This window comes from Leptodactylus fuscus, chromosome 5, assembly GCF_031893055.1.
Source record: "Leptodactylus fuscus isolate aLepFus1 chromosome 5, aLepFus1.hap2, whole genome shotgun sequence".
In the NCBI taxonomy this organism is placed as follows: domain Eukaryota; kingdom Metazoa; phylum Chordata; class Amphibia; order Anura; family Leptodactylidae; genus Leptodactylus; species Leptodactylus fuscus.
In genome coordinates, this window is record NC_134269.1 from 57,145 (window position 1) to 72,403 (window position 15,259).

The 15,259-nt window shown below is 55.3% G+C and overlaps 1 protein-coding gene across 1 annotated transcript; it reads left to right on the top strand.

Moving 5' to 3' along the window:
- Window positions 1-3,527: 3,527 nt before the first annotated feature.
- On the top strand, window positions 3,528-6,554 carry LOC142202303 (profilin-1-like). Its single transcript, XM_075272361.1, has 4 exons — window positions 3,528-3,755; window positions 5,449-5,628; window positions 5,783-5,786; window positions 6,240-6,554. The coding sequence occupies exons 1-4, from the start codon at window positions 3,633-3,635 to the stop codon at window positions 6,335-6,337; spliced, it is 405 nt and encodes a 134-aa protein (XP_075128462.1). The 5' UTR covers window positions 3,528-3,632; the 3' UTR covers window positions 6,338-6,554.
- The last annotated feature ends 8,705 nt before the right edge of the window (window positions 6,555-15,259 follow it).

The following is a 15,259-nucleotide window of genomic DNA, read 5'->3' on the forward strand; positions in this document are numbered from 1 at the left end:
CCCTCGGTGCTCCTGTAGTATAATGGTTGCACTCGTTGCTCCTATAGTATAATGGCCGCCCTTGTTGCTTCTATAGTATAATGGCCGCCCTTGTTGCTCCTATAGTATAATGGCCGCCCTCGGTGCTCCTGTAGTATAATGGCCGCCCCTGTTGCTCCTGCAGTATAATGGCCGCCCTCGGTGCTCCTGTAGTATAATGGCCGCCCTTGTTGCTCCTGTAGTATAATGGCTGCCCTCGGTGCTCCTATAGTATAATGGCCGCCCTCGGTGCTCCTGTAGTATAATGGCCGCCCCTGTTGCTCCTGCAGTATAATGGCCGCCCTCGGTGCTCCTGCAGTATAATGGCTGCCCTCGGTGCTCCTGCAGTATAATGGCCGCCATCGGTGCTCCTGCAGTACAATGGCTGTCCTCGGTGCTCCTGTAGTATAATGGCTGCCCTCGGTGCTCCTGTAGTATAATGGTTGCACTCGTTGCTCCTATAGTATAACGGCCGCCCTTGTTGCTCCTATAGTATAATGGCCGCCCTTGTTGCTCCTATAGTATAATGGCCGCCCTCGGTGCTCCTGTTGTATAATGGCCTCCCCTGTTGCTCCTGCAGTATAATGGCCGCCCTCGGTGCTCCTGTAGTATAATGGCCGCCCTTGTTGCTCCTGTAGTATAATGGCTGCCCTCGGTGCTCCTATAGTATAATGGCTGCCCTCGGTGCTCCTGTAGTATAATGGCCGCCCTCGGTGCTCCTGTAGTATAATGGCTGCCCTCGGTGCTCCTGTAGTATAATGGCCGCCCTTGTTGCTCCTGTAGTATAATGGCCGCCCTTGTTGCTCCTATAGTATAATGGCAGCCCTCAGTGCTCCTGTAGTATAATGGCCGCCCCTGTTGCTCCTGCAGTATAATGGCCGCCCTCGGTGCTCCTGCAGAATAATGGCTGCCCTCGGTGCTCCTGCAGTATAATGGCCGCCCTCGGTGCTCCTGCAGTATAATGGCTGCCCTCGGTGCTCCTGCAGTATAATGGCCGCCCTCGGTGCTCCTGCAGTATAATGGCCGCCCTCGGTGCTCCTGTAGTATAATGGCCGCCCTCGGTGCTCCTGTAGTATAATGGTTGCACTCGTTGCTCCTATAGTATAATGGCCGCCCTTCTTGCTCCTATAGTATAATGGCAGCCCTTAGTGTTCCTGTAGTATAATGGCCGCCCCTGTTGCTCCTGCAGTATAATGGCCGCCCTCGGTGCTCCTGTAGTATAATGGCCGCCCCTGTTGCTCCTGCAGTATAATGGCCGCCCTCGGTGCTCCTGCAGTATAATGGCTGCCCTCGGTGCTCCTGCAGTATAATGGCCGCCCTCGGTGCTCCTGCAGTATAATGGCCGCCCTCGGTGCTCCTGTAGTATAATGGCCGCCCTCGGTGCTCCTGTAGTATAATGGTTGCACTCGTTGCTCCTATAGTATAATGGCCGCCCTTGTTGCTCCTATTGTATAATGGCTGCCCTTGTTGCTCCTATAGTATAATGGCCGCCCTCGGTGCTCCTGTAGTATAATGGCCGCCCCTGTTGCTCCTGCAGTATAATGGCCGCCCTCGGTGCTCCTGTAGTATAATGGCTGCCCTTGTTGCTCCTGTAGTATAATGGCTGCCCTCGGTGCTCCTATAGTACAATGGCTGCCCTCGGTGCTCCTGTAGTATAATGGCTGCCCTCGGTGCTCCTGTAGTATAATGGTTGCACTCGTTGCTCCTATAGTATAATGGCCGCCCTTGTTGCTCCTATAGTATAATGGCCGCCCTTGTTGCTCCTATAGTATAATGGCCGCCCTCGGTGCTCCTGTAGTATAATGGCCGCCCCTGTTGCTCCTGCAGTATAATGGCCGCCCTCGGTGCTCCTGTAGTATAATGGCCGCCCCTGTTGCTCCTGCAGTATAATGGCCGCCCTCGGTGCTCCTGTAGTATAATGGCCGCCCTTGTTGCTCCTGTAGTATAATGGCTGCCCTCGGTGCTCCTATAGTATAATGGCTGCCCTTGGTGCTCCTGTAGTATAATGGCCGCCCTCGGTGCTCCTGTAGTATAATGGCCGCCCTCGGTGCTCCTGTAGTATAATGGCCGCCCTCGGTGCTCCTGTAGTATAATGGCTGCCCTTGTTGCTCCTGTAGTATAATGGCTGCCCTCGGTGCTCCTATAGTACAATGGCTGCCCTCGGTGCTCCTGTAGTATAATGGCTGCCCTCGGTGCTCCTGTAGTATAATGGTTGCACTCGTTGCTCCTATAGTATAATGGCCGCCCTTGTTGCTCCTATAGTATAATGGCCGCCCTTGTTGCTCCTATAGTATAATGGCCGCCCTCGGTGCTCCTGTAGTATAATGGCCGCCCCTGTTGCTCCTGCAGTATAATGGCCTCCCTCGGTGCTCCTGTAGTATAATGGCCGCCCCTGTTGCTCCTGCAGTATAATGGCCACCCTCGGTGCTCCTGCAGTATAATGGCTGCCCTTGTTGCTCCTGTAGTATAATGGCTGCCCTCGGTGCTCCTATAGTATAATGGCCGCCCTCGGTGCTCCTGTAGTATAATGGCTGCCCTCGGTGCTCCTGTAGTATAATGGCCGCCCTCGGTGCTCCTGCAGTATAATGGCCGCCCTTGTTGCTCCTGTAGTATAATGGCTGCCCTCGGTGCTCCTATAGTATAATGGCCGCCCTCGGTGCTCCTGTAGTATAATGGCTGCCCTCGGTGCTCCTGTAGTATAATGGCCGCCCTCGGTGCTCCTGTAGTATAATGGCCGCCCTTGTTGCTCCTAGTAACCCATCTTACATATTAAGCAGTCCCATGTAACACACCGCTCTGAGGCTCCAGTCAGTAAACGCGCGCTCATTTTGGCACAATACACGTGTAAAGATAAGACTCCCATTGACTTCAATGATATTTTTTACACGCGTGTTGTGCCCACATGAGCGCGCGTTCAGTCCGTGTAAGGGCCAGGTGACACGGAGTAAAATGGCGTGTATTATGGAGTGTAATCTTACATGTGTACCATTGAGATGACACGCCACTATACACGCCATTGTACGCCGTGTGACCTGGCCCTGAGGGATGGCTCTGACAGGGAGACTCACATAGGACTTCTGTATGTGTGCTGCTGCTGCTTCATGTACAGGCCACGCCTCCTTGTATTAATACTGCCAGCTCCATCGCACACCAGCACATCAGTCACTGACCGACAGGGGGCAGTCCGCCTCGTAGTACTTTCTAGAGCTCGCAGATCACGTGGGGGCCTCCTACGCGAGGCCAACTCATCGATTTCGCGCATGCGCATTATTATTCCGCCGTTTGCTCCGTGATCGGCCCCTAGTCTTGGCGCTTGCGCACTGGTTCATGGGACATCCGCCCTACGTCACCGCAGAGTTAGCGCATGCGCTCTATTGAGGCGGCCGCGCCCTGCCCCGCAGCCCGCGCATGGGGCCTCTGACCGCAGCTCGGTCTGTTCCCCTCATCTGCGCCTGCGTACTTTACGCCCACTGCTGTGACGTTAGCAAGGCCCGGCATCGCGCCATATATAAAGGGGCGGGGCTGGCTGCACTAGACCCTGCGCGCGCACCAGCCACAGCCGCACGAGGCAGCTACACCCGCCAACACCCGAGAACACCCGACAGCCGCCCACCATGTCTTGGCAGGAATATATCACCAGTCTGATGACCCCCGAAGTCAAGGACGCCTGTATCTGCGGCAGCAACCCCCCCTCCATCTGGGCCTCCGAGCCCGGCGGTTTCCTGTCCAAGATGACGGTGAGTGGCGGGGCCTGTGCGGGGGTTGTGTGGCCGCTGCAGGGCTGTGAGGCTCCTCCTGTGGTGGGGTCACTGTTACCGCGGGCTGGGCTCTCTATTACCCTCCATCTGGGGCTCTGTGATTGGGGGCTGGGTAGTATTTATGGGGTCACTATTACCCTGGTGCTGTTTTGGGGTCACCACTTCTGCAGTATTTGGGGTCTCCTTATTACTTAGTGGCGGTGGTTCTTGTCTGCACTCTCTGGGGTCGCCTCCCCTGGGCCTTGGTGCTATTTAGGGGTCACTGCATTGCTTTGGGGTGTTGTTTCTCTGCCTTATATTTGGGGTGTCTGCCTGCTATTCCCCATACACTGATGTAGCAGAGCTGTCTTTGCATTGTTGCTGATCTCTGCTGTGTTTTTGGGGTCACTGTATTCCTTTGTGTATTTGGGGTGTTTGCCTTCTATTTCCCATAAAATGATGTAGCAGAGCTGTCTTTGCACTGTTGCTGATCTGTTGGGATTTGAACCTAGGACTCCAGCACTGCAAGTCTGCAGTGCTAACCACTGAGCCACCATGTTCCCCTACTGTTGCTAATCTCTGCTGTTTTTTGGGTCACTGCATTGCTTTGTGGTCTGCAGTATATTGGGGGTGTCCTCTCCTGTATTTGGGGTGTCTGCCTGCTATTCCCCGTGCACTGATGTAGCAGGGCTCTTTGCACTGTTGCTGATCTGTGCTGTATTTTTGGGGTCACCGCATTGCTTTGTATTTGGGGTGTTTGCCTGCTATTCCCCATACACTGGCTCTTTGCACTGTTGCTGATCTGCTGCCTTCACTTCCTTGTGACCCGAGGGTGAGATTAACCCCTGGTGCAGTGATGGGGCTGCTGCACTTCCCCCTCCTCATGGCTGGTGGGCACACGCGGGGTGTTTTGGGGCGGCGCTCCTGTACAGCTGGAGTTTTCCTCGGTGCTGCAGCTTGTGACTTCTTTGCCTATAAAAGGATAAGAGCCCAGTAATAGGAAGCGGTGAGGGGAAGTGCGGGCGGCTCGCCTGGCAGGAAGTCTTCTGCTTCTTCCTGCCAGGCATACAAAGTGTTAATGCAGAGACTGGGGGTTCACCTTGTGCTGACGTCATCCACATTCCTGGGCCTCTTATAGGGGCAGCCTCAGATGATGCCGGGGATGGTCGTAGACTCCAGGCCTTGATGTCATGTGGAAAGCTTGTGGCGTCTCCTGGGCATTGTGTGCCACGCTGAGCCTGGCATCTGGCAGAGATGAGTCAGTGTCTGCTGTGACTCAGCGCCCCCTCCTGCTGGCACTCATCTGCTATGACTAGCAGGCAGGTGATGGCGGTGCCTCTGGGGTTGTCTTCTAGGGATCCAGGGGGCGTCCGCATAGTCTGCATTCCTGAGACCTGACAGGGCAGGCCCGTACGGCTGTCAGGTGTGATCTGTGCTCAAGCCTGGGGCTCCCCTCTTCTTGGTGTCTGCTGTGTTGGGGGGCCTTTTCTTGGTGTCCGCGTGTTGGGGGGCCTTTTCTTGGTGTCCGGGGGGGGGGGCCCCTTGCTGTACTGCATGGTATGTGGCATTTCCAGTCCTCTGCACAGTAACTCCCAGCACATACAGATGTGGTCACATGACAAGCCTCTGCTGCACAGCATTGTAGGAGATGTGGTGAATGCACTAATCCCGTTCTCCCTTACTTCCCCTACAGACGGAGGAGATCGCAGCTCTTGCTTCACCCGATCGTACCTGCTTCCGTATCAATGGCCTGACGCTCGGCTCGGTGAAGTGCAGTCTGCTCAGGGACGACTTTGAGGAAAGCCACACCATGGATTTGAGAACAAAATGTGCAAATGGGCCGACATTTAACGTAGTCATTGCCAAAGAAATTGTGGTAAGAAGGGGGCGCTGCTGATCTGTCATTAACCTATGAGACGCTGCAGGGGTCCATGTCTTCTGGTGCAGCCTGGCAGGTCACCTTATTGCCCCATGTGTAGCCTGTAGTAGCCAGTGGTTGGGGTCTCCATGTGTTGTGTATCCTCTAGAAGGGCCACTAATGGTCCATCTCTTGTGCAGCCTGGTAGAGGTTCCCTGGTGGCCATGTGTCGCCTATAGGGCTCTGCTGGCTCATGGTCCTGGCTCTCTGTTGCCCCCTGCTGTAGAGGGCCAGTCATCTTGTAAGAGGTTTGGTCTTGTCTGGTGGTCTCAGTATAGTAACTTGTGGGGTGTTGGTGGTATTATATAGTAACTTGTGTGTGTGTGTGTGTGTGTGTGTGTGTGTGGGGGGGGGGGGGGGTCTCAGTTTCCTGTTCCTCCTGAATGATGTCTTGAGGTCCGGTGGACTGAGAATGTGCTGGTATAAATGTCTTATCCGTGGGGGTCCTGGCATCTATAATGTGTAACTGTAGGGGGTCTAATGGTATGGGTGGTGGGGTGGTCTCAGTATGACCTATAGGGGGCAGTGTGGTTGTCTAGTCTCACATGTACCCTTCTCTCTCACAGTTTACGTCATATTGGTGGGTAAGGAGGGCGTCCATGGAGGAACCATCAACCCAATAGCGTACCGCATGGCCAGGTACCTGTGTGATCTAGGCATGTGAAGCCGCCCTCGTGACTACTGATCCAGCTGCCAACATCGGACCAACCCAATGATTTCTTGTCTTGCCCTTGCCCACCCTTCATTCTGCCTTTTTTTGAGTTTTTTTTATCACTTGTTTTCGTCCCCGGTCATCACAATGAACGATTTTTTTTTTTTTCAGGAAAGAAAACAAAATTTATATCTGATTTAAGAATAAAATAAAAAAAAAAAATGCCATATCTTGTGTGGGCTGTCATGTCTGGCAGGGGGTGACCCCGGGGTCCTCGGTGTGGGCTGCTGTGTCCAGGAGGGGGTAACCCCAGGGGTCCTCGGTGTGGGCTGCTGTGTCCAGGAGGGGGTAACCCCGGGGTCCTCGGTGTGGGCTGCTGTGTCCAGGAGGGGGTAACCCCGGGGTCCTCGGTGTGGGCTGCTGTGTCCAGGAGGGGGTAACCCCAGGGTCCTCGGTGTGGGCTGCTGTGTCCAGGAGGGGGTAACCCCAGGGGTCCTCGGTGTGGGCTGCTGTGTCCAGGAGGGGGTAACCCCAGGGGTCCTCAGTGCGGGCTACTGTGTCCAGGAGGGGGAGACCCCAGGGGTCCTCGGTGTGGGCTACTGTGTCCAGGAGGGGGAGACCCCAGGGTCCTCGGTGTGGGCTACTGTGTCCAGGAGGGGGTGACCCCGGGGTCCTCGGTGCGGGCTACTGTGTCCAGGAGGGAGCAACCCCAGGGTGTGGGTGTCATGTCCAGCGGGGCTTAACCTCATGACAACACTTCCTGTCAGGGCCTTGTAGCCCAGGGCCGGTGATGTGGTTTTTAGTGTCAGTTCTTGTATCTGGATGGATTAGTCGGGGCTGTGCAGATGATGGGGGGGGGGGGGGGGGGGGGGGGGGGGGGGCTCCGTCAGTGCTCTGCACGTATAACCTACAGACTCCTCTTTGCTGCTTTTGTGAGTCTTTAACTCTTTGGCCAGTTCAGTGCTCCTAAGCCCGGCCATGTAGAGGAGCGGTCAGGGGGCTGCTGTAACTTAGTGGAGTACACTGGGGCGGGGGCTGCTGTAGTGCTGCAGAGGATGGCTTGAGGTAAGTACTGGCTCAGGGTGGGGTAGGGGGCTGCTGCAGTGTCAGATACTGCTGCAGGGTTGTGTACAGGTGTGATATGGGGGTGGGGTTTGCAGGTTAGTGTATGGGTGTAATAGGGCTGCTGCAGGGTCAGGATGGGGGAGGGGCTGCTGCAGGGTCAGGGTGGGGGGGTGGGGGGGAGGGGCTGCTTTAGGATGGTACACCGTTATTACAAGGGAGCAGGGTCAGGATATGGCAGTGGTCAAGCATCGTGGCCGCTCGCAGCGTCTTCTCGTGTTCTGCTCCTCAGGGAGTTGTGCGGCGGTTGCGAAGGGAAATGGCGTTTCTTAGTCTGGATCAGTCCTGGTCAGTGACTGCACATGGAGCTGCAGTGTACACTGCTGTCCACAGGAATCACTGCATGTCATACAACTCCACCAGTCCAGTCTGTCGCTGGCTCCGCCTCTAGGACTACAACTCCCAACAGCCTCCCGGTGGGTTCGGGTGCAGGTTCTACAATGGATGACAGTGAACAGGTGGTTCAGTAACCAATCAGAGCGCTGCTATCATGTTATAGGCTTGGTGTGGGAGAGTGAAAAGCTGTGCTGTAATTGGTTACTGTGGAGAAACTCAACCATTGAGGGGGAGGAGTCTGCTAGTCGCATTGCTGTGGGACATCACTGACACCTGGCTGGTCTGGACACAGAGGGGTGGAGCTACTTCTGACCAATAAGATGCCAGCACATAAAGGGGTGGAGTCATAGCTGTCACCACCTATTCTATGGCAGGACTAGGGTTAGCCTGTAACGTCCAACCACTGCCCCCTGCTGGTCGCCACGTAATAATGCCACCGTCCTCTGCTGGTCGCCATGTAAGGAGACCACCGCCCTCTGCTGGTCGCCACGTAATAATGCCACCGTCTCTGCTGGTCGCCATGTAACGAGACCACGGTCGCCATGTAACGAGACCACGGTCGCCATGTAACGAGACCACTGCCCCCTGCTGGTCGCCACGTAATAATGCCACCGTCCTCTGCTGGTCGCCATGTAAGGAGACCACTGCCCCCTGCTGGTCGCCATGTAACGAGACCACTGCCCCCTGCTGGTCGCCACGTAATAATGCCACCGTCCTCTGCTGGTCGCCATGTAAGGAGACCACTGCCCCCTGCTGGTCGCCATGTAACGAGACCACCGCCCCCTGCTGGTCGCCACGTAATAATGCCACCGTCCTCTGCTGGTCGCCATGTAAGGAGACCACTGCCCCCTGCTGGATGCTATGTAACGAAGCACACCGCCCTCTGCAGGCTGTTGCCAGGCGTCTTCTGCCCTCCTTTGTGCGGTTATCAGCCATATTTACCTTGTAGGCCGGTCTGGAGGAGCGGCCACTGTAAACCCAGTATACACACAACTAGACTGGGAATACTGGTCACGTGTACATTAACACTTTCCTGCCCTGGCACAGGCCACACCCTGTACCTGCAGGGCCCGCAGTAAACCTGCCCCGGGGGAGGGGAGGTGACAATGTCTGCCTGTCAGGGATGAATAAAGTTCTACTGTATCCGGGATCCGGTAGATCCTGTCTAGATCACAATACTGTGCAGTCACTGCTGACCAGGACAGGGGTCCGGCAGCTGCTCACTCTCCTGTATGTGAACAATGTCCTAGGGGGAGCTGCACAATGTCAGTCAGCTGCCGACAGGATAGTGTCATGTAGGATAAGGGGTATGGAAAATATCACTAGAAATCATCAGTGTGCCCCCATCTGGTCTATGCAGTTCAGTTCTGGGCTCCAAAAGACAATTGGGCGCTACCTCAGTCTGGGGAAGGTTCAAACACCGGGGTGGACAATGCTTCTCCACCATAAGGACCCAGAATCTGCTGAATAGCCTAGCCCAGGCGCTGTGTCTATACTATAAAGGACCGTAAATCTGTGGAATAGCCTACCCCAGGCGCTGTGTCTATACTATAAAGGACCGTAAATCTGTGGAATAGCCTACCTATTAGTGTATCCCAGGTGTAAGGCAACCTTCAGCACTCCAGCCGTTGTAAAACTACAACTCCCAGCATGAATACTTGCTTTGCTGTTGGAATTCCCATGGAAGTGAATGGAGCATGCTGGGAGTTGTAGTTTCACAGCAGCTGGAGAGCCGAAGGTGGCCGACCCATGGTCCTTATACACGGCTCAGAAAACTACAGGGCCCCTCCAATAACCTCCGAGATCGGAAGGAATGAAATCTTCTCATTGTTTGTTCTGTACAAAGCTGAATGTGATGGCAACAAAATCACCCGAAAATCAGCAATGGAAATCACATTGATTAACCAACTAGTAGTACCCGCGACTTCGTCCGCAGAACCCTGACCCCCTGCGCGACCCACCTGTAGCACCGCGCAGGCTTCTTCCTTTGCCTTGTGTCCACAGCGGCTCCTTTTCCTCATCTCCCCCTGGCGCCCGCCAACCCCCTTTTTTCCTACCCACTCCCTCATGTGCTCGCTTCTTTCTCCTTCCCCGTGCCCCTTTTTCCCCCCCTAGCCCCGTGTCTCCCCCCCCCCCCAACCCCATGCCCCCTTCCCCCGTGTTACCTACTCAGTGCCCCTTTTTTCCACCACCCCATGCCCCCTTCCCTGTCTTACCTACCCAGTGACCCCCTCCCCCCCCCCCCCCCCCAGACCCTGTGTCACCTTTCCCCCCACCAACCTGTGCCCACGGCCCCCACCAAAGCCCGGGCTCCCCGTGCACCGATATTACAGGGGTGCCTATGAGGGCCCCACTTGTCCGGCCATGGCAGAGCACTGCGGTCCTGTGGTAAGCCCACACAGGCGGGGCAGCGTACGCACTTCTCGCTTCCCCAGAGTACGGGCGCTGGTTCAGGACGCTCTGGACCTCTGAGAGCCGCCATGTTATTGTGGACGCCGGCCGATAGCTCCGCCCACATAGCGAATGCAAAAGTGAAAAGCATTGGTGACGGGAGTGAATTGCGGAGGTGTACAGGAATTCCATGTAGCCTATCGTTCAATCCGGGACCCAAGCTATGTATGTGCGCAATTTCAGCCAAATCCGTTCGCCCGTCTAGGTGTCATTGTGTCCCCTTTCCAACCCCCCTTCCCCCGACCCCTTTGCACCCACCCCCACACCCCAGCCTCCTCCCCTGCCTGGGATTAGGAGCTAGACCCAAGAGGGCAATGGGGTGTTTGTGGCTTTCTATGCTGAAAAGTGTGTGGGATTGCAGAGCTGGTGATGTGAGTTGTGGATTTGTGGGGAACCTGGCAAAAACGTATGTCTGCGATTGTGACGAAAAGTAGCCTAACGTTCAATCCTGCCGAGGAACTATGTCTGTGGAAAATTCGAGCCAAATCAGTTGATTTGGCTCAAATGATTGTTGAACAAACATCCAAACACATACTTTCACATTTATAATATTAGTAGGATGGAGGCCTGGATGGATATGGAGTCCGCCCCCCCCCCCCCCAAAAAAAAAATAAAAAATAAATAAATAAATTAAAGTGGAAAAACCCACTACAGGCTGATCCAACTGTGATGTAATGTCCATAAGACCTGTCAGTATGAGGCTGAGTAGTGTGTGTGGCCTCCACGTGTCTGTATGACCTCCCTACAACACCTGGACATGCTCCTGATGAGGCTGAGTAGTGTGTGCGACCTCCACGTGTCTGTATGACCTCCCTACAACACCTGGACATGCTCCTGATGAGGCTGAGTAGTGTGTGTGACCTCCACGTGTCTGTATGACCTCCCTACAACACCTGGACATGCTCCTGATGGGGCTGAGTAGTGTGTGTGACCTCCACGTGTCTGTATGACCTCCCTACAACACCTGGACATGCTCCTGATGAGGCTGAGTAGTGTGTGTGACCTCCACGTGTCTGTATGACCTCCCTACAACACCTGGACATGCTCCTGATGAGGCTGAGTAGTGTGTGCGGCCTCCCCGGGGCCTGTATGACCTCCCTACAACACCTGGACATGCTCCTGATGAGGCTGAGTAGTGTGTGTGACCTCCCCGGGCCTGTATGACCTCCCTACAACACCTGGACATGCTCCTGATGAGGCTGAGTAGTGTGTGTGACCTCACCGGGCCTGTATGACCTCCCTACAACACCTGGACATGCTCCTGATGAGGCTGAGTAGTGTGTGCGGCCTCCCCGGGCCTGTATGACCTCCCTACAACACCTGGACATGCTCCTGATGAGGCTGAGTAGTGTGTGCGACCTCCACGTGTCTGTATGACCTCCCTACAACACCTGGACATGCTCCTGATGAGGCTGAGTAGTGTGTGTGACCTCCACGTGTCTGTATGACCTCCCTACAACACCTGGACACGCTCCTGATGAGGCTGAGTAGTGTGTGTGACCTCCACGTGTCTGTATGACCTCCCTACAACACCTGGACACGCTCCTGATGAGGCTGAGTAGTGTGTGTGACCTCCACGTGTCTGTATGACCTCCCTACAACACCTGGACACGCTCCTGATGAGGCTGAGTAGTGTGTGTGACCTCCACGTGTCTGTATGACCTCCCTACAACACCTGGACACGCTCCTGATGAGGCTGAGTAGTGTGTGTGACCTCCACGTGTCTGTATGACCTCCCTACAACACCTGGACACGCTCCTGATGAGGGCTGAGTAGTGTGTGTGACCTCCACGTGTCTGTATGACCTCCCTACAACACCTGGACATGCTCCTGATGGGGCTGAGTAGTGTGTGTGACCTCCACGTGTCTGTATGACCTCCTTACAACACCTGGACATGCTCCTGATGAGGCTGAGTAGTGTGTGTGACCTCACCGGGCCTGTATGACCTCCCTACAACACCTGGACACGCTCCTGATGAGGCTGAGTAGTGTGTGTGACCTCCACGTGTCTGTATGACCTCCCTACAACACCTGGACATGCTCCTGATGAGGCTGAGTAGTGTGTGTGACCTCCACGTGTCTGTATGACCTCCCTACAACACCTGGACATGCTCCTGATTGGGCTGAGTAGTGTGTGTGGCCTCCACGTGTCTGTATGACCTCCCTACAACACCTGGGCATGCTCCTGATGAGGCTGAGTAGTGTGTGTGACCTCCACGTGTCTGTATGACCTCCCTACAACACCTGGACACGCTCCTGATGAGGCTGAGTAGTGTGTGTGACCTCCACGTGTCTGTATGACCTCCCTACAACACCTGGAAATGCTCCTGATGAGGCTGAGTAGTGTGTGACCTCCACGTGTCTGTATGACCTCCCTACAACACCTGGACATGCTCCTGATGAGGCTGAGTAGTGTGTGCGGCCTCCCCGGGCCTGTATGACTCCCTACAACACCTGGACATGCTCCTGATGAGGCTGAGTAGTGTGTGTGACCTCCACGTGTCTGTATGACCTCCCTACAACACCTGGACATGCTCCTGATGAGGCTGAGTAGTGTGTGCGACCTCCACGTGTCTGTATGACCTCCCTACAACACCTGGACATGCTCCTGATGAGGCTGAGTAGTGTGTGTGACCTCCACGTGTCTGTATGACCTCCCTACAACACCTGGACATGCTCCTGATGAGGCTGAGTAGTGTGTGTGACCTCCACGTGTCTGTATGACCTCCTACAACACCTGGACACGCTCCTGATGAGGCTGAGTAGTGTGTGTGACCTCCACGTGTCTGTATGACCCTCCCTACAACACCTGGACACGCTCCTGATGAGGCTGAGTAGTGTGTGTGACCTCACCGGGCCTGTATGACCTCCCTACAACACCTGGACACGCTCCTGATGAGGCTGAGTAGTGTGTGTGACCTCCACGTGTCTGTATGACCTCCCTACAACACCTGACACGCTCCTGATGAGGCTGAGTAGTGTGTGTGACCTCACCGGCCTGTATGACCTCCCTACAACACCTGGACACGCTCCTGATGAGGCTGAGTAGTGTGTGTGACCTCCACGTGTCTGTATGACCTCCCTACAACACCTGGACACGCTCCTGATGAGGCTGAGTAGTGTGTGTGACCTCCACGTGTCTGTATGACCTCCCTACAACACCTGGACATGCTCCTGATGGGGCTGAGTAGTGTGTGTGGCCTCCACGTGTCTGTATGACCTCCCTACAACACCTGGGCATGCTCCTGATGAGGCTGAGTAGTGTGTGTGACCTCCACGTGTCTGTATGACCTCCCTACAACACCTGGACACGCTCCTGATGAGGCTGAGTAGTGTGTGTGACCTCCACGTGTCTGTATGACCTCCTACAACACCTGGAAATGCTCCTGATGAGGCTGAGTAGTGTGTGACCTCCACGGGCCTGTATGACCTCCCTACAACACCTGGACATGCTCCTGATGAGGCTGAGTAGTGTGTGTGACCTCCACGTGTCTGTATGACCTCCCTACAACACCTGGACATGCTCCTGATGAGGCTGAGTAGTGTGTGTGACCTCCCCGGGCCTGTATGACCTCCCTACAACACCTGGACATGCTCCTGATGAGGCTGAGTAGTGTGTGTGACCTCCACGTGTCTGTATGACCTCCCTACAACACCTGGACACGCTCCTGATGAGGCTGAGTAGTGTGTGTGACCTCCCGGGCCTGTATGACCTCCCTACAACACTGGACACGCTCCTGATGAGGCTGAGTAGTGTCTGTGACCTCCACGTGTCTGTATGACCTCCCTACAACACCTGGACATGATCCTGATGAGGCTGAGTAGTGTCTGTGACCTCCACGTGTCTGTATGACCTCCCTACAACACCTGGGCATGCTCCTGATGAGGCTGAGTAGTGTGTGTGACCTCCACGTGTCTGTATGACCTCCCTACAACACCTGGACAATGCTCCTGATGAGGCTGAGTAGTGTGTGTGACCTCCACGTGTCTGTATGACCTCCCTACAACACCTGGACATGCTCCTGATGAGGCTGAGTAGTGTGTGACCTCCACGTGTCTGTATGACCTCCCTACAACACCTGGACATGCTCCTGATGAGGCTGAGTAGTGTGTGTGACCTCCCCGGACCTGTATGACCTCCCTACAACACCTGGACATGCTCCTGATGAGGCTGAGTAGTGTGTGTGACCTCCCCGGACCTGTATGACCTCCCTACAACACCTGGACATGCTCCTGATGAGGCTGAGTAGTGTGTGTGACCTCCCCGGACCTGTATGACCTCCCTACAACACCTGGACATGCTCCTGATGAGGCTGAGTAGTGTGTGTGACCTCCACGGGCCTGTATGACCTCCCTACAACACCTGGACATGCTCCTGATGAGGCTGAGTAGTGTGTGTGACCTCCCCGGACCTGTATGACCTCCCTACAACACCTGGACATGCTCCTGATGGGGCTGAGTAGTGTGACCTCCACGTGTCTGTATGACCTCCCTACAACACCTGGGCATGCTCCTGATGGGGCTGAGTAGTGTGACCTCCACGTGTCTGTATGACCTCCCTACAACACCTGGACATGCTCCTGATGAGGCTGAGTAGTGTGTGTGACCTCCACGTGTCTGTATGACCTCCCTACAACACCTGGACATGCTCCTGATGAGGCTGAGTAGTGTGTGTGACCTCCACGGGCCTGTATGACCTCCCTACAACACCTGGACATGCTCCTGATGAGGCTGAGTAGTGTGTGTGACCTCCAGGGGCCTGTATGACCTCCCTACAACACCTGGACATGCTCCTGATGAGGCTGAGTAGTGTGTGCGACCTCCACGTGTCTGTATGACCTCCCTACAACGCCTGGACATGCTCCTGATGAGGCTGAGTAGTGTGCGTGACCTCCACGTGTCTGTATGACCTCCCTACAACGCCTGGACATGCTCCCGATGAGGCTGAGTAGTGTGCGTGACCTCCACGGGTCTGTATGACCTCCCTACAACGCCTGGGCATGCTCCCGATGAGGCTGAGTAGTG

What these genes read in the sequence shown, in the direction of transcription:
- LOC142202303 (XM_075272361.1), top strand. Translation starts at nt 3,633, where the DNA reads ATGTCTTGGCAGGAATATATCACCAGTCTGATGACCCCCGAAGTCAAG. An exon ending in GTTTCCTGTCCAAGATGACG is followed by an intron (nt 3,756 to 5,448) that starts GTGAGTGGCGGG and finishes CTTCCCCTACAG; the next exon opens with ACGGAGGAGATCGCAGCTCT.